At 36.0% G+C, this 19,682-nt stretch overlaps 1 protein-coding gene across 5 annotated transcripts in view; it reads left to right on the top strand.

Moving 5' to 3' along the window:
* The window catches only part of LOC132195877 (hemicentin-2-like), a 187,126-nt gene that overhangs the window by 7,488 nt on the left and 159,956 nt on the right, over window positions 1-19,682 (top strand). Inside the window, exon 1 of one of the 5 annotated variants that reach the window (XM_059618153.1) lies at window positions 11,544-11,710. The exons of 2 other annotated variants lie outside the window; for them this stretch is intronic. In XM_059618153.1, coding sequence (XP_059474136.1) covers window positions 11,620-11,710 — 91 coding nt within the window. In that variant the 5' untranslated portion in view covers window positions 11,544-11,619. Of the gene's footprint in view, window positions 1-11,543; window positions 11,711-19,682 lie in introns of those variants that run through there. 2 more of the 5 variants (XM_059618157.1, XM_059618155.1) reach the window with 2 other exon arrangements.

Genomic DNA, 19,682 nt, shown 5'->3' with positions numbered 1-19,682 from the left:
TTTTACGTCAGTATGGTGAATATGAGCCTCATGAGAGGGTGGGTTTTATTTAAATTTAGAAAATTTTAATTTTTCACGTACAAAGTGCAGGGTGAAAATCTTTTATTTTTTAATTTAATTCCGGTATGGGGATGCAAATGTTTTTTACAACGGAAATTGATAACAGGGCCAAAAAGGAACATTTTAAGCCACATAACTTGATACTGAGAGGGTGGGTTTTGACCGAAACCACCCTTCAAATTTTAAAATTCGAAAATAGGGGATGAAGGGGTGACATGCAAAAGTTTTTTAGCTCGAAATCTTATTTCTCGTCAATTTTTACGTCAGTATGGTGAATATGAACCCCGTGTAAGGGTCGGTTTTAATTAAATTTAGAAAACTTTGATTTTTCACGGATAAAGTGGAGGGTGAAAATCTTTTATTTTTTAATTTAATTCCGGTATGGGGATGCAAATGTTTTTTACAACGGAAATTGATAACAGGGCCAAAAAGGAACATTTTAAGCCACATAACTTGTTACTGAGAGGGTGGGTTTTGACCGAAACCACCCTTAAAATTTTAAAAAACGAAATTAGGGGATGAAGGGGTGACATGCAAAAGTTTTTTAGCTCGAAATCTTATTTCTCGTCATTTTTTACGTCAGTATGGTGAATATGAACCCCGTGTAAGGGTGTGTTTTAATAAAATTTAGAAAATTTTAATTTTACACGGATAAAGTGCAGGGTGAAAATCTTTTATTTTTTAATTTAATTCCGGTATGGGGATGCAAATGTTTTTTACATTGAAAACTGATAACAGGGTCAAAGAGAAACACTTTAAGCCACATAACTTGTTACTGAGAGGGTGGGTTTTGACTGAAACCACCCCTCAAAATTTTAAAATTGATATTAGGGGATGAACGGGTGACATGCAAAAGTTTTATAGCTCAAAATCTTGTTTCTCGTCATTTTTTACGTCAGTATGGTGAATATGAGCCTCATGAGAGGGTGGGTTTTATTTAAATTTATAAAATTTTGATTTTTCACGGATAAAGTGCAGGGTGAAAATATTTTATTTTTTAATTTAATTCCGGTATGGGGATGCAAATGTTTTTTACAACGGAAACTGATAACAGGGTCAAAGAGAAACACTTTAAGCCACATAACTTGTTACTGAGAGGGTGGGTTTTGACCGAAACCACCCTTCAAATTTTAAAATTCGAAAATAGGGGATGAAGGGGTGACATGAAAAAGTTTTTTAGCTCGAAATCTTATTTCTCGTCAATTTTTACGTCAGTATGGTGAATATGAACCCCGTGTAAGGGTGGGTTTTAATTAAATTTAGAAAACTTTGATTTTTCACGGATAAAGTGGAGGGTGAAAATCTTTTATTTTTTTAATTTAATTCCGGTATGGGGATGCAAATGTTTTTTACAACGGAAATTGATAACAGGGCCAAAAAGGAATATTTTAAGCCACATAACTTGTTACTGAGAGGGTGGGTTTTGACTGAAACCACCCTTAAAATTTTAAAAAACGAAATTAGGGGATGAAGGGGTGACATGCAAAAGTTTTTTAGCTCGAAATCTTATTTCTCGTCATTTTTTACGTCAGTATGGTGAATATGAACCCCGTGTAAGGGTGGGTTTTAATAAAATTTAGAAAATTTTAATTTTACACGGATAAAGTGCAGGGTGAAAATCTTTTATTTTTTAATTTAATTCCGGTATGGGGATGCAAATGTTTTTTACATTGAAAACTGATAACAGGGTCAAACAGAAACACTTTAAGCCACATAACTTGTTACTGAGAGGGTGGGTTTTGACCGAAACCACCCCTCAAAATTTTAAAATTGATATTAGGGGATGAAGGGGTGACATGCAAAAGTTTTTCGGCTCAAAATCTTGTTTCTCGTCATTTTTTACGTCAGTATGGTGAATATGAACCTCGTAAGAGGGTGGGTTTTAGTTTAATTTAGAATATTTTAATTTTTCGCGCACAAAGTGCAGGGTGAAAATCTTTTATTTTTTAATTTAATTCCGGTATGGGGATGCAAATGATTTTTACATTGAAAACTGATAACAGGGTCAAAGAGAAACACTTTAAGCCACATAACTTGTTACTGAGAGGGTGGGTTTTGACCGAAACCACCCTTCAAATTTTAAAATTCGAAAATAGGGGATGAAGGGGTGACATGCAAAAGTTTTTTAGCTTTAAATCTTATTTCTCGTCAATTTTTACGTCAGTATGGTGAATATGAACCCCGTGTAAGGGTGGGTTTTAATTAAATTTAGAAAACTTTGATTTTTCACGGATAAAGTGGAGGGTGAAAATCTTTTATTTTTTAATTTAATTCCGGTATGGGGATGCAAATGTTTTTTACAACGGAAATTGATAACAGGGCCAAAAAGGAACATTTTAAGCCACATAACTTGATACTGAGAGGGTGGGTTTTGACCGAAACCACCCTTCAAATTTTAAAATTCGAAAATAGGGGATGAAGGGGTAACATGCAAAAGTTTTTTAGCTCGAAATCTTATTTCTCGTCAATTTTTACGTCAGTATGGTGAATATGAACCCCGTGTAAGGGTGGGTTTTAATCAAATTTAGAAAACTTTGAATTTTCACGGATAAAGTGGAGGGTGAAAATCTTTTATTTTTTAATTTAAGTCCGGTATGGGGATGCAAATGTTTTTTACATTTGAAACTGATAACAGGGCCAAAAAGGAACATTTTAAGCCACATAACTTGTTACTGAGAGGGTGGGTTTTGACCGAAACCACCCCTCAAAATTTTAAAATTGATATTGGGGGATGAACGGGTGACATGCAAAAGTTTTTTAGCTCAAAATCTTGTTTCTCGTCATTTTTTACGTCAGTATGGTGAATATGAGCCTCATGAGAGGGTGGGTTTTATTTAAATTTAGAAAATTTTAATTTTTCACGTACAAAGTGCAGGGTGAAAATCTTTTATTTTTTAATTTAATTCCGGTATGGGGATGCAAATGTTTTTTTCAACGGAAATTGATAACAGGGCCAAAAAGGAACATTTTAAGCCACATAACTTGATACTGAGAGGGTGGGTTTTGACCGAAACCACCCTTCAAATTTTAAAATTCGAAAATAGGGGATGAAGGGGTGACATGCAAAAGTTTTTTAGCTCGAAATCTTATTTCTCGTCAATTTTTACGTCAGTATGGTGAATATGAACCCCGTGTAAGGGTCGGTTTTAATTAAATTTAGAAAACTTTGATTTTTCACGGATAAAGTGGAGGGTGAAAATCTTTTATTTTTTAATTTAATTCCGGTATGGGGATGCAAATGTTTTTTACAACGGAAATTGATAACAGGGCCAAAAAGGAACATTTTAAGCCACATAACTTGTTACTGAGAGGGTGGGTTTTGACCGAAACCACCCTTCAAATTTTAAAAAACGAAATTAGGGGATGAAGGGGTGACATGCAAAAGTTTTTTAGCTCGAAATCTTATTTCTCGTCAATTTTTACGTCAGTATGGTGACTATGAACCCCGTGTAAGGGTGGGTTTTAAAAAAATTTAGAAAATTTTAATTTTACACGGATAAAGTGCAGGGTGGAAATATTTTATTTTTTAATTTAATTCCGGTATGGGGATGCAAATGTTTTTTACAACGGAAATTGATAACAGGGCCAAAAAGGAATATTTTAAGCCACATAACTTGTTACTGAGAGGGTGGGTTTTGACCGAAACCACCCTTAAAATTTTAAAAAACGAAATTAGGGGATGAAGGGGTGACATGCAAAAGTTTTTTAGCTCGAAATCTTATTTCTCGTCATTTTTTACGTCAGTATGGTGAATATGAACCCCGTGTAAGGGTGTGTTTTAATAAAATTTAGAAAATTTTAATTTTACACGGATAAAGTGCAGGGTGAAAATCTTTTATTTTTTAATTTAATTCCGGTATGGGGATGCAAATGTTTTTTACATTGAAAACTGATAACAGGGTCAAAGAGAAACACTTTAAGCCACATAACTTGTTACTGAGAGGGTGGGTTTTGACTGAAACCACCCCTCAAAATTTTAAAATTGATATTAGGGGATGAACGGGTGACATGCAAAAGTTTTATAGCTCAAAATCTTGTTTCTCGTCATTTTTTACGTCAGTATGGTGAATATGAGCCTCATGAGAGGGTGGGTTTTATTTAAATTTATAAAATTTTGATTTTTCACGGATAAAGTGCAGGGTGAAAATATTTTATTTTTTAATTTAATTCCGGTATGGGGATGCAAATGTTTTTTACAACGGAAATTGATAACAGGGCCAAAAAGGAATATTTTAAGCCACATAACTTGTTACTGAGAGGGTGGGTTTTGACCGAAACCACCCTTAAAATTTTAAAAAACGAAATTAGGGGATGAAGGGGTGACATGCAAAAGTTTTTTAGCTCGAAATCTTATTTCTCGTCATTTTTTACGTCAGTATGGTGAATATGAACCCCTCGAGAGGGTGGGTTTTAATTAAATTTAAAAACCTTTATTTTTCACGGATAAAGTGCAGGGTGAAAATCTTTTATTTTTTAATTTAATTCCGGTATGGGGATGCAAATGTTTTTTACATTGAAAACTGATAACAGGGTCAAAGAGAAACACTTTAAGCCACATAACTTGTTACTGAGAGGGTGGGTTTTGACTGAAACCACCCCTCAAAATTTTAAAATTGATATTAGGGGATGAACGGGTGACATGCAAAAGTTTTATAGCTCAAAATCTTGTTTCTCGTCATTTTTTACGTCAGTATGGTGAATATGAGCCTCATGAGAGGGTGGGTTTTATTTAAATTTATAAAATTTTGATTTTTCACGGATAAAGTGCAGGGTGAAAATATTTTATTTTTTAATTTAATTCCGGTATGGGGATGCAAATGTTTTTTACAACGGAAATTGATAACAGGGCCAAAAAGGAATATTTTAAGCCACATAACTTGTTACTGAGAGGGTGGGTTTTGACCGAAACCACCCTTAAAATTTTAAAAAACGAAATTAGGGGATGAAGGGGTGACATGCAAAAGTTTTTTAGCTCGAAATCTTATTTCTCGTCATTTTTTACGTCAGTATGGTGAATATGAACCCCTCGAGAGGGTGGGTTTTAATTAAATTTAAAAACCTTTATTTTTCACGGATAAAGTGCAGGGTGAAAATCTTTTATTTTTTAATTTAATTCCGGTATGGGGATGCAAATGTTTTTTACAACGGGAACTGATATATGGGTCATTAAGAAACATTTTAAGCCGCCTGCTGCGTTTCTGAGAGGGTGGTTTCACTCTATTTCTATTATTATTGTGTTTATATCAACTACCACATTTCTAAGGTTGGCACCCTGCTTTTTTCTGTAGCTAGCATCGCTATCGCTATCGCTAACTTCAGTCACGTCGTTTTGCTAACCTGCGACTCTCGAGACGTGTGTGAGAATCCCTTAATTAATTATGTACTCGCGTTGGGATCTGCTTTTAGCAAAAGTGGCTCTTCAATTTTTTTAATTTTTGCGCAGCTCCTAATGGCGCAGGCGATAAATCGCGGCAAAATTCTGCCAGAGCCGGTGCGGGCGAACTTTTTGCTGAATAATTGAAAGAAAATGGCAGGAGGGGCGAACTTCAATATTGACCTTGCCTTTTTGCTGCCGTTTTTCAACGCGAGCTAATTGAATTTGGTCCAGATTGGATGTTTTGCCGAAAAGGACAAGGAAAACTTGGATGGTATTTTAGGCAGCTTATGTAATTTTCTCCAGCTAGAAAGAACTAGAAATAAATAAATAAAAATTATTCAATTTAGTTCAATCATCAAATATGAGAGTAAGAATTTAAAAATGGGAATAGACAATTAAATTTTACATTTTTTTATTTCTCCCTTTTTTAATTTATATTTTTTATATCAAAAATACCAAAAATTAATTTTTTTATTTTACCTACTTAAAAAAACTTTTTCTAGAGGTAGTTTATTTCTCTTTTTTGTATTTATTTTTTACATTTTTAGGGAAACAAACCACGTTTCGCAAAGCCCACGAGCAAGAGCGCTTATCCTTTTCGCAAAAAGTAATAACTAAAGCCTCTTTTCTCTTCCCCTGGATTAATTTCATCAACTGGAACCAATTTTTTTCCCTCTTCTAGCAAACACATTTTCTATATAAAATTGTGCGATTCTGTATTTACTGAGCCATAAACTCCTTTCTCGCTTTATTCTAATTCAGGCGTTATGTTATTTACGTTATTAACATGTGACAATTTTAATTAGAGCTGCGCAAAGAACTCAAGAGTCGCTGTTATTATTGTTATTTTCAGGCTGCAGTGGCGAGCATAATTTCATCAGCAGCGACTCGTGTAATTGCATTGTTCTTTTATTGCCTCTCTAAAAGTGGAAGCACAGAGAAAGCTCGCGGCGGATTAAATGATGAAAAATTTATTCCCCAGAGTGAGAAGGCGAATCTGCTATTAAAGCTGACGAGCAATCAAAGCCAGAACTCAATAGCACAGTGTCTTGGAAATATACATATCTCGTAATTCGCTCTCTATTTCTCAGCTGGAAGCTCATTACGCAAAACTCCAATCAAACTCCTCGACTCCTTTAATCGTTACTTGTTAACAAGTTTAGGTTTAAATTCTTCAATTTCATGAGCCTCAATTATGAGGATTTTACTAAGTAATTCACTAAATGACTGAAGTTTAAATTGAGCTAATTTTGTATTATCTAGTGGAATGGAAGTTCGATAATTTTTAATTTTTGACTATTTTTATGAAAACTATTAAAGAAACACAATGAGAAATGTCATGTATATATTTTATGAGAAACGATCTGGTTAGAAATTCTGACGTAATGAATGATTTATTTTGAAATTAATATTATAGTAATTGGGTCAAATAATATAAAGCTGCTTGTTGAGATTGTTTTTATTATATTATTCGTATTAAATAAAACAGAAAAAAAGTGTGTTAAGAAAAAAACAAAATAATTTGGTCAAAATAAGAAATAAAAAAATATCTTTCATACTAACAATTTTTTAAATATTTATCATTTTTATATTTCAATTTTTATTATTAACATCGATTAATATATTGAGCAGGAGTTATGATTCTGATTTTAGTTTTAGACCATTCGCAGGCGCAAAACAACCGAAAATTCTGTAAATGCAAATAATACTTTTAATTTTAAAATTAAATAAATTGTGACTTTTTATTGACAATTTTAACATTAATTAAAAAAAAGGGATGAGAGTTGATTTTATTTACATTTGGGCAGCTTTGGCAAAGGAGAAAAATTTATTTGACCGCCTATTTGTTATCAATATGCGGTGCCTTTCGCCGTCGGTCACGGAGCAAAGAGAGATCAGAGCCCAGTTTTGACAAATCCGTCGCGATTTCCATACATTTATTTCTCCCTGGTGCCTTAGACACACCCAACAGATTCAAAGTGTGAAAGGCGCAGTTAATATCTCGCGTGTTTTTCTCTCGCCGGGACGTGATTTACGAGCGAAATAATTTCGCCCAAAGTTGACTGGCGCCGGCATCGATTTTCGTCGTCGCGTCGAACGCAACAGCGAATTTTCTTCTCTCCTTTTCACGTCTTATAACAAAATAGCGAAATGCGTGTGTGCACCTCGGCTGTCACAACGCGGCAAGGAATGATAATTTATTTGGCAGAAAAATTACGCCAGTCGCATAAATCAACGTTACACACAAGTTTGAGATAGAGAAACGCAATATTGCCCCAGCATGATAATCACGTTTTCGGCTGATTTTGATTCGAGGCACTCGCGAAATGGATCAATCGCAAAGGCAAAGAAAAAGTGGCCAAACACATACGTCCATGAATTTTTCAGCCGGTCTGAATCCGAAATCGAGACAAAGCGCCAACAGACGAGACTGCTTTTTTGCAGCTCGTACAGTGGACGTCGTGCATGATTCAAAGTTACACAGGCCAATTGGCAGATGCCCGGCACGTTTTCATATAAAATGGGTGGAGAGGATAGAAGACCCTGCCCAGTTGGATCCAGACTTTTTTCTTCCGCTTGCAGGAACAAACTAGGAAAAATGTAATCTTCCACAAAAAACTTTGATTTATAACTTTTTTATCCAATGAAAAGAAACCAATCTGATGAATTTTCAATTATTTTATTGTAAACGGATTTGGGCCTTCAATTTAAAAAAAAAATGGTTTCAATAATACTTATTTTGAAATAGCAAAGTCGTTTCATTTATTCAGTCTCATTGTCATTTTTTTAAATTATTTGCATATTTTTTAATTTTTATTCATTCTTATAATTAGAGAAATAATAAATTTTTATGCAAGAAATGTTTGTGGATATCATCCTTGGATCAATGGATTCAATTTCAGAATTTTCATGTTAAGTAACAAAGGTTTGCAATTTTAATTTGGTTAATTTATTTATGTTCCATAAATTGAAACCATATTATGGAGCTTACGATTCTTAATTTCCTTGCATTGATATTCAAAGCTGGAAATAAACCTAACTTTAGATAGAATTAATTTATTCAAAGTGGAAAAAAGCAAAAGTCAATGGTTATAATTTGCGTCAATGGAATCCTTTCAACAAATGAATTCAGAGAAATCTGTCAAAGAGAAGTTACGGTGGAAATAATTAATCTCTATATATTTAGTCTCGGCTGAAATCCTAAGCGACTTTTTGTTGAGGGAGTCGCCTGTGATTTTATGCTGGGGGCGCATTTGACAAACCTCAGCAAGCAGATAAACATCCATGGCTCTGACTGAAAACCAAAGTACGATTGTCTCTTATTTCGATGGCGATCGCTCATTATATTCGTGGAAATGCGGGCCGCAAACGAACGCACACTGTCGTCGGAATAAAACATCAAACGTACGGCATTAAATAAATCCTGTGAAGTCGGCGCAAAATCAATAAACACGACAGAGAGAGAAGTTTATACGTTCGCAGCGCAGCCAGCAGCCGTGTTATATGCGGGAAAGCTCAGTGAGTGAGGACATAAGAAGTTGATGCGCTAAAAATAATAAAGAAAGTCGCTCGGCAACGGTAAATATTTCATCCCGATTTAATATTCGCCGTCGACATCGACTCACTGAATTTCCAAACAGACTTGTATGTTAAAATTACAAGACGGCCAGAGAAGATGTTATTCAAAACGGAGAGAAACGCAATTCAAATTTCTTTTCCTGGAGGCACTGCAAATATTGGACGCAATTTATTTTCTCTTGCAGGTTCCGAGAAAAATGAATGTGAAAGAAATTTACTGGGCAAAAAGAGGAAATTTACAATTTGAATCTCGGACTCAATTTCTTACGCTCGAAAGACGAAAAATTTAAATTTAAATTGTTATGTTTCTTGTTGTTTTGTATAAACTTTGTTGACATTAAAAAAACAATTTGTTAGAACAAGTTTGAAGGAAAAGGAATTGTTTGATAAAACGGCATCACCTAATTTTGTATCAATAATTTTTCTAAAACATCTGAGATCAAAATGACGCTATCCGCTGCAGTGAGATTTATAGTTTTCGTTCTTGTCACTAATCACTGTTTTGGTAGATGGTGGGGCTATTTTAAAATATGTGTTTATGTAAATTTTAATCATGTATTAATTCCTAAAATTAAGCTTATTTTATAACAATATCAGTCTTTGGCGTTGCGGTTAATTGGCGACATTCTTCGGAAAATTCCGGAAAGCCGCAAGCCAAATTGATTCGCGGTTGCAAATTTACGCAAAGCGGCGGTCCTTGCGTCCAATAAACGATAATAGGCTGACAATTAGCGTCCCCATCGGCGTTCAAAACGAAAAATCGATCCGAACACGTGCATGCATCGGAAAAAATAACACACTACATCGGAGGCTGACCAACTGACACACGCGAGATTCATCAACATTTAACGCCCCATTGTTCCAAAACACGTCCGACAGATGAAAAATTTCACATTCCATCCAAAGGATTCGCTCAAATCAAGGGTTTTATTCGCCCGCTTACACCATTTTCCAGCCTCGTGCAGCTGAAAAATCTGCAAAAATAACATTGTTAATGATTTTTGTTGCTATTGCTCCTGATAATAATTTTTTGAATATTTGAAATCATAAAATGTTTCAAAATATTTTTAATCGCATGAATTTTAATTTTAAATTGATGGGGGTTAGAAAGAAAAAAATTAAGACATTGAAACACTTAAAAATTAGGTTTGCATCATTGGAATGCTAAATTAATTTGATAGATTTTTAAAATTTATCTTTGCTTACTTTTGAGAAAAAAAAATACAATTTGAACCCTTCTCTGAAAGCAATTTAAATGACGTTTTCTAGTGCTTTGGAACTTTCTTCTCAAGTTGATAGAGACCATTCCAGCTGAAAAACATTTAAAGTCAATTTTGAAAGCAATTTAAATGTTAAGGCGGTGTTTTCGTCGCGCTCGTTTAGCTCTGCCATTTCCCGCATTAGAGCCAATAATCGATTTAACCGGGGTCTTTTCGCCAACTTTTGTGCGAAGAAACTTTTCACTCTGCACGACCTTTGATGATTGTGCAACAAAACGAGGTCTTGAGGCCTTGTTTTTCAAAAGCTGCACACAACAGATGCGCAATTAGATAAAAAGTTGAGGAAAAGAGCAGCAGAGACAAAGGAAAGGGTCTGCGAATTATGTCAAAGGGTGTTTATCAGGATGAACTCGCAAATAGCTCCCTCTCGGAGCGATTGCGCATTTTCGCCGGCGGTGGTCGGATTAGCCGCGCTCGAACGGAGCTGCGACGGCGATGAACCCGACTGGCCGGGAGGTGCAACAACACTTTGATCTTGACACCCGGCGCGCGTCCGATAAACACACCCCACGCTCCAGAATTCAAATCCGAGAGGACCGAGAGACACGCGACAGAATTGTTTTGCTCGGATTAGGTCCAGCAGTCACATTGTTTGGATCTGTCCGGGGATTCAATTGGAAACAAACAAAATTAACTTTTTAGCAACAGAAAGCACTACAAATTAAAAAAAGTATTACACATTTCCGGAAGGAATTTTTTTTAAATTGTCTTATTGCTGGAGATTTTATTTTTACCTATTCTAAGCTTTTTAAATTATAAATATCTTGATGAAACTTTAATTTTTATTGCTATCGCTATTATTTTTATTATTCTGGAAAAAACGGTCCAAATTTCTAGTTTAAGCTTGTCAATGAGGCCAAAACGGTGAAAGAAACTGTTCAATTGCAAATCTGGCGTTGGCAATGAGTCAAATCGTGGCCGAAACCGACCAGCTGGTCATGGTGTCGCCTCAAAACTTTCAGCCACGGTTTTCGGCCAAGCCAAAATCGAGACAAAAAAAAATAACACCAATCACCATGCATGATGAAACTACAGCTGATGCTGAATAAATAACACCACGAGCTTCCCCATGCCTTAAAAATTTTCTTCTTAAGTTCACTTCATTGCTCAGTAAAATCTAAAACATAAGAAATCCAAGTTCAATTCATTATTTTCAATATTTTAACCATAGTTACTTTGTCGAGTTGGATCTCCTGTTGCCGCCTTTCTATTGAAAAACATATGATCACTGCGCCATATATTCAGAACATGTGATCAAGTATCAGCTGGAGTCTCATCACGCGTGGTGGCTGTCTCGAGTGCACCGTTTGCTGTGCGTTTTGCATGCTGATTTTTGGCCGAAAATCGTGGCTGAAAGTGACGCGGCGACGACTGCTGCGATTGAGGACACGATTCAACTCGTTGCCGACGCCAGGTGTGTATAATTGAACAGTTTCCTTCGCCGTTCGGGCCTAATTTACCAGCTCCACGCATTCCACACATGCTGCCATATTGAACTAAAATTATCTAATATGAGACATAATATTTGTTAATTTATTATTTTTGTTCAGCTCCTGAATCTTTTTAACACAATTTTGTTGTTCCCGGTAAATTTTTCTGCGGAAAAAATGTCCGCAATTCAGTATTGCTGGCACCGCATTCCGTGCAAGAGCGAGTCATTAAAATTGGATCATTCGGGAATGCGGCAAGAAATTTATCGATTCGCCGCCGGTACAAATTCCGATATTTATACGCACAACGTGACGGGCCACGATTTTTTTCTGTCCCAGACACAGCGAATTTTACCTCCCAGAGTGGCACAAAAAATCGCAATCACAGAGCAAAAATTCACCTTCCTTTTATTCACAGCGAATGACGAAATCGGAAAATAAATTGGCGCAGCCCTAAAAGCACAAAAACGGTGTAGATTCCATCTCGGCTAATTTTATTGTGCTTCCCAATTTTAATTGGATATGAAAGAAAAATCAAACACGATTGAATACTTCTAGAAAGGTTATTCAAATTCGTAGTTATTAAGCAAAAAATTTGAAGCATTTCCAGTAAGAAAGAAAATTTTATGTTAGTTTGTGGCAATCATTACTTGTATAACAAAATTATTGAAATTTCAGAAAATAAGATATTAATTTTATTTAAATTATATAATAATGTCTAAGGTGAAATTACAATTAATTATCAGTTAACTATTTAATATGCAGCGTTACACCTACAATTAGAGCTTCCATAACATATTATTATTTTTTTTTAAACTTGATAGCTTAAAATTCAAGTTGGCGTTCACCACTCACCACTGTCATAAGAAGATCAAAAATCGCATTCTCTAGTCCGGCAAAATTTCAAAAACTCGTGAGCAGTTTTAAATCAATGTTTGCCATGGGTGAAAAAGAATTAAAAAATTTATATAAAAAATAAAATGATTATGTGGGGTGGAATCCTGATTAGATTATTTTGTATAAAGGGAATAAAAAGCCAGCGTTTGACCTGTGAAAGCTTTGACTGAAATGTTTACTTTTTACCAATTTATTATGAAACTTGTTGCCCTGGGCTGTTGGTTTGATCAAAGCGGCCAAAACTCGACTCTGGTGGGCGAGGAACGAAACCGCAAAAATGCAGCCGCCATTGTTTCGTGTTGCGCTGGCAGAATTCCATTCGGAGTGAAAATCTGCCGCGCAGATGATCTCGAGTTAATGGATGAGTTTGGTGCGGCGTGTCATCGGCACCTGAGCGTCAAACCCTTTCCTTTGTCGCGAGGAATTTGACGGGGCCTAACGACGGCTGCAAAAGTTGCGTTTTGCGCTCGGGCTGTCACAGAGAGAGCGAGAGAGAATTCGCCACAAATTGGTGTGCGTTTGACACACGACTGGGTGCTCCTGTTTAATTCGCGGCGTAATCAAAAGCAGCGGCAGAAAGATGGATGCGTCTTTCGAGCTGGAAATTCATTTTCTCCGCCGCGGCTCTCGCGCGCGCGGATAAGAAGGCATTATAATTATTCTCACTGCAGCTGCCACTTGCACGGAATTATCTCGTGAATGCACGACGAGCCTCGCATAATGAATAATGAACCCCGGCTAACTGGGGCTTTATCTGCCTTTAACGACAATCCTAGCTCCTGCTTTTGTATTCAATTTCTCTTCGTCAACATTCGCGACGCCAAGTTAAATAGAATCTCCCAGACGATTTGCTGTGTGGTTTTTATAATTGCAGTTTTTACACGTTTCAATTGTAAGAATATAAAGCAGTATTTTACGTTTTCTTTTCAACTTCTGAATTCTAATTCTTTAATTTAAATGAAATGTGAAATCCTTTTTTAAAATCAAGTCTTTACAACAGTATGAAAGGTTTTTGAAATTTTTTGAAAACGATCCGAACCTTTTTTTGTAAATAATTGAATTGACCATGCCATAAAAGGAGTTCTTATTATGGCAGGTGCATTGTTCTATTCTTGAAGCTTTTATTAAAATTAATAAAAAGTGCAAATTTCAGTATCAAGTTTTGTAAAAGTTTAAGATAAAGTCAGATGAATTAATTTTAAACCAAACAAAGATAAAAATTATAATATTTTTAGAATTTAATTTTGTTTATATTCATTTAAGGTAAAATTAAAAAGATTTTCACCAATTTAGTTGTCAATTTATACCAGGATGGCAAAAATTTGACAAAATTACAGGGGAAAAAACTGCTTGTTTCAAGTTAAACTTTTTACTAATAAAATTAAGATTCAATAAATGTATATATCTGTTCAATTTGTTCCTGTGCTAGATAGCATAAAAAGAACATTATCAAATCGTTCCGGCTTGGCAATAGTAGGTTCAAAGGACGAAAAATCTAAAACCTTGAAATTTTAATAATAAAAAAAAAAAAAAATACAACCAATTTTCTGTTGGTAAATTTATGACGTCACTAATTTTCAATGAAAATGATAAATTTAGACGATTGCAAAAATCTGCTTTTGCTATATATATTTTTTTCGTTTGAGTAAAGAGCAAAACGCTCCAATAATTAGAGAGAATAGCACTTCAAAGTCGGCCTGTCCGAAAAAAAATGCCCGCTCAAATAATGGGCACAAATCCCTGCCACGGCTTTTCTCTCTCTCTGGCTCTCTTTTTGTTTTGGTTCGTGACGTGGATTAAGAATCGCGCCAGCATTCGACCCATTTGTCATGCGTGTGCTCGACAGTGAATTATTAGCGGCCACTTTTGTTGCTGCCGCTGTTGGTTAACACGACACGTTCGCAATTTTAAATTGAGACGCAGCACCAAACAAACGCCCCGCCAATTAAAGTTTGCGCGTGTGTAATTTTGCACGCTGTCTTCAGGGGGTACGCCTCGTTCGAAAATAGAGAGAGGGAAATTTTACATAATTGTCTGGGCCGGAGTGTTGTTTTTATTGCCCTTTTTATGTGATAGCGATCGCTGCTTTTTTCTCTGGTAATTACAACAGCTCATTAGGAGGAGCTCTTATTATTATTTTACGTGAAGTAGAAAAACGTGTTTTCCGCCGAACTGATCCAATCAGGCTCATTTTGTCCACCAGCTAAATTTATAATTAGTACTGAGAGGTGGTCCGTGTCCTGTTATCGAGTTAATTGACTTGGAAAATGGACGTTTTGAAGTTTCAGCTCAATCTAAAATTTATCATAATAAATGATCTTAATTTCTTTTACTAGAACTAAAACCTATTAACTCTTTTTTTTTTGCGCCATCCATCCAGCTTATGAGCTTCTAAAATTGCGATTGAGCTGATGATTCAGAAAAGTTATGAGCTAAATTTTGCGAGCGGCCTTGCAGAAAAAAAATGGAGCAACATCTGTTACCCGGCAGCAGTTTTTGCATCTCTGCTTGCTTTTCAAGTTCGGTCCACTCGAAGCGCCGAGACTTACTTGAGCAACAAACTTTTCAACTTTATGTGTACAGGAGGAACATTCGGTGCTCACGTTTTTCGTTTGTCTTGCTGTCAGAAGCGTTCTCGCGATTACAAATTGCCCTTTTCGCGTTCTCTGACGTCTCTTTTAAAATCTCGTTTGGCCGACTTGTTTATTAGGAGAGGAAGGGAAGATAGTCCGGCGGCCGCTCCTCTACATTATTACATCATTCCGCAGCGGTGGCAATACGGACGGTCCCTTTTTTGCAGTGGACACGAATTTCATCCTCTCTCTTTCCCGTAATTCAGCCGAGTGCGGAGCAAGATTATTGCAGCCCACCGGACTTTTTGCAGTAATGAGAATTTTTAAAAAAGGATGAAAAAATGCTTTATGATCAGCAGCACCGGGCCGAGTAAATAGGGCGAGAGATAACGTGGCGAAATGCGGGCCAAATTAAATCCCTGGCCGGCCAGAGAAAAAGTGCGCGCTTAATTAAGCCGAGAATCAAATTTCGCTCGAGCGAAAAAAAAATGTGAATCTGGCCCCGACCTTTGCCGTCGTTCATAAAAGGGCTTAGCGGCGATTTTCCCAGTGGTACTCTGGCGAAAATCCTCCCTTCTCGGAAGTAGCATCACATCAAGGATTACGGCCGCTGATAAATTGAAAATAAAAAGGGAATATTTATTTTGTTCTGTAATCTGTTCCTAACTAATTATGTGAAAATCACTGGAAAATTTAAATTAAAATCAACGCTGTGCATTAATAAATACGTTTATTTGTTATGATTTCAAGGAAAAAAATTTGGAGAAAAATTAAAAACTTTTAACTGCTAAGATATTTTTTTATCGAGATACTTTCTTCTAATAATCTCTGTAAAGTAAATTAATTTAACTACATTTTTATGTAAAAGTCCAAATAAATGATTTCAGTAGAAATAATAGTAACTCTGTGGCTTGCAGTCTTTTCCGCTGCAGCTAATCAATTATGAACAGGGCCTGAAGAAAAACGTCATTCAACCCTCTTATCTTTTTACTGCGTTTAGGCCTCGGCGGCATTTCTCATTTTACGTCTGTTTCGTTGACGCAAGAAGATGTTATCCCCGCTCTGGTGGATTTAGGAACCAACTTGCCTCGTTGGAACAAAGACTCTGATGACCCACTCGCCGAATTTTATTTTTCTTTTACGCCCACCATGCGGCCCTGTGTGTTATTTAATAATTTCGGTGGCGCCCCTTTGCTGCCGGCCGAAACTCAATTTGCCACCTCAATTTGCGGCCCTCAAAATTATGGAGATGCGATTTCGACCCGGCCGCCTTTATTAGACGGCAGCGGCAAAGTTGTTTAAAAAACAGATTCTTTCGCTTTGATGTTTTCATATATTTGCGGGGCAAAAAGTGGCACAGCACTTACGTTGAAATTAAAACTTTGGTCCACTTCCATGTTTGTGTTTTGGAAACACCACAAAGTAATAGAAAATTCTATGACAAGTTTTTAATATTTGAATGTCTGTATTGTAAAATTAAAAAGTTGATAATATTGAGTTTTTGGAGAAAAAAATAATAAGCATTTTTTTCTTTACTTGAAATTAGATGTTTCAAAAAGTGTATGAATTGCGTTCCGAGAAAAGCGCAAAGGTTTAATTTGTAGCAATAAAAAAAAGTATGTTAGCAAATAACTTTTAAGTGAATTACATAAGGAAAAAGCTCAATTTTTTATCTATTTCAAAAACACTATGAATTTAACTAATGATTAGTGCAATGAAAAAAATAATTTGAAATTGATGAAAATGGGGTTTGGGAAAAAATGAGAAAAAACATTACTAAATTTTAAGTTGACTTGCAAATTTGATAAATAAGATCTTATATTTGATATATTTTGATTTCATTCTTTGATTAAAGTTGCATTTTGAAAATTTTCATCAAATTTTGTGAGTGATTAGGGTAAAAATGAATTATTTGGCAATTCATTGAAAATCGATATAAAAATTTCACCTGTAGTTTTCAAATCGGAACATTGAAATTTCGAGTTTGTTGTCTCTTCTGGGAGTTTAATTGTTCACCGGTGCATGCGGAATGAAGCAGCGCGCCAAATTAAGTGTTGAATCCATTCTCACCCCCGGGCACGTTTAACCCAGTGAACTTTGGGGGCGGCATTTGATCAGCAGCGCCACACACGCCCCATTCTTTTTCCTCGCCTAGCCTCGAAAGGAGATGAAAGGGCTGGCTGGCTTTATCAAATAAAGACCCCGCGTCGAATAAAACGCCGCTTTGATGAAAAGAGTCTCTCTTTGGCGGCGCGTAGGAAAAAATGAATACATATCAGCACGCTTCATTGGCCGAGTAATAAGACCGGCGGCGGTGGCGGCGCAACTCACCGGGGAAATCATACTCTCGGAAGCAGTTGCCTCTTCTCTCTCTCTCAATCGCACCTTTCTCTCTTCATTTCTTCTGCTCCTCCGCCCACGCCGAATTTCTTTCTCTACATCATCCGTTCCTTTGTTGCATTAAGCAAACGAGAAAATGAAACAAAGCTGCGCAATTCTTTTTGCGATATCGCTCGGGAGTGGTGCTGGCGAGAAATTACGCTCTCTCGGCCTAAATTATATGAAAATTGCCTGCTTGAGATAATTTATAATACGCAGCACACAAAAGAATATATAGTGCCATTTTTGTAACTTTCGCAGAATTCATATTTGTTTCTATTTCTTATTTTCTCACACAATCATTCATCAATCCATCTATTATTCAAATTTATTCTGAAAATTTGGTCAATATTCAATATTTCAGACGGTTTATCTCCCAATGACGCCGAATAAAATTATATTCGTTGGTTTTCTTTGCAATATTTGTAATGAAGCAAGCAATTTGCCTCATAAGTCTACATCTTATTTTTGTTTGTGATTCATCATTGCGTAATGTTTAATGTTAGGTAATTTAATTAATGTATTTTTCCTAACACATTTTAAATTTCTTTAAAATATTTGTCTTCATTTAGCATCAAAAAAGTAATAATTAGTAGAAAAATGTAAACTTGAAATTAAATATGTTTTTGTTATTAATTAGAGCTTCAAGCTTCATCTTTTTAGGGAATAATGCTGTTCATGATGTTTGTTATCTGATCTTTTTCAGCGTTCCATGTTACAAAATATAGAATATTGAGTTTCGCAAGCTCAACATCATCAGGAATCGTTTACCTTCATGCCACACTGTTGGATTGATGCAATATTTGCGATGCACTCTCATTTCACATTCCGCCGTTTCGTTTGAGAAGCACTCGAGCACAAGTGGCCGCGTCGAGCAAAACAACAGCCTGTTTGTTTGTCAGCACACAAATAAAATATCGACAAAGGCGGTTGATTGAAATTCCAGTCCAATTCCTCCCATAATTAATTTACACTAATTTCTGCATTTCATCAGATGAACCGACTCGTAATTTTGCTGCAAAAGTTGGCTGCGTAAAATAAATCACGTCCGCATGGCGCGCAAATAAAATCAAGCGTTGAAACGAACGCAGCAGTTTGGACACCGCCCAGAGATCCGAGTGCTTTTAAAAATTCACACTACGCCGCGTGTGTGTAAATTGATTTTTTATTCGCGCGCGGCCCTTCCGAAGGGCGCACTTTGCGGAAACACGCGCCGTTTTAGCAGAAAATATGACGTGAAAAGAGAGCTCGAGATTCGCACGCAGCGGCAGAAATAATTTCTGCGGTGAAAAAGGTTGGGTTCTTTATGGGGCGGCGCGCAACTTGAGCTTCCTTTCTTCGCGCGAAATGCCGCAGGATTAGCAGCAGCACCAGGGGCCACTTTGCAGAGAGAGAGAGAGAGAGAGCTCGAGCGCGCACGCAGAAAGAGCCCAATTGGATTGTCCCTTAACGAAATAACTCGATCTCATCCTACTTTATCTGCCCTGCCTAATCCCCGCGTAAAATTGCTTTATTTATTGGATTTAAGCTGCCTGCGATAAGGGGCAGATGACGCTAAAGCGACCATTTCAGACCAGGCACTGATTTTCAAGTGGACACTCGTACCAATTGCGTGTTTTCTTCGCAGCTGAAATCAAACGCTCGTCAGAAAATTCCGAGAAATTACTTTTTCCTCGATGTTTATTTCTCCAGAGCCAAAACGAACTCGTGTTCTTGCAATTAGTGCCGCTAATAAGCTAAAAACCTACCACTGTGCAGATCACTTTCTAAAGAGATCAAAATCTCTTCTATGAAAATAAAATAATGTTAAATTTATTTATTTTTTGTCAACATTTTAAATAATTTCATATTTTTAAATTATAAAATGTTAATATTCTATTTCATAGAAATATTAATAACTTCAATTGAGAAAATATTTAAACCATTTTAATAATTTAAATATAGAATCTTGATAAAGTAATTAAGAATGTGTTTGGATATTTTTATTATTATTGTTGTTTGCTTGTTCACATAGATTCAAATACATTGTTTACATTCAATCGCTTGAAAACAATTTAAAAAAAAAATGAATTGTTGGTCAAAACGGAAGAGAAAATTTATTGCAAAA

The sequence above is a fragment of the Neocloeon triangulifer genome, unplaced genomic scaffold (assembly GCF_031216515.1).
Source record: "Neocloeon triangulifer isolate White Clay Creek 2 clone unplaced genomic scaffold, ASM3121651v1 ptg000011l, whole genome shotgun sequence".
Lineage (NCBI taxonomy): Eukaryota > Metazoa > Arthropoda > Insecta > Ephemeroptera > Baetidae > Neocloeon > Neocloeon triangulifer.
Note: the sequence above shows the minus strand (reverse complement) of the source record. Positions and strands in the feature narration are given on the sequence as shown.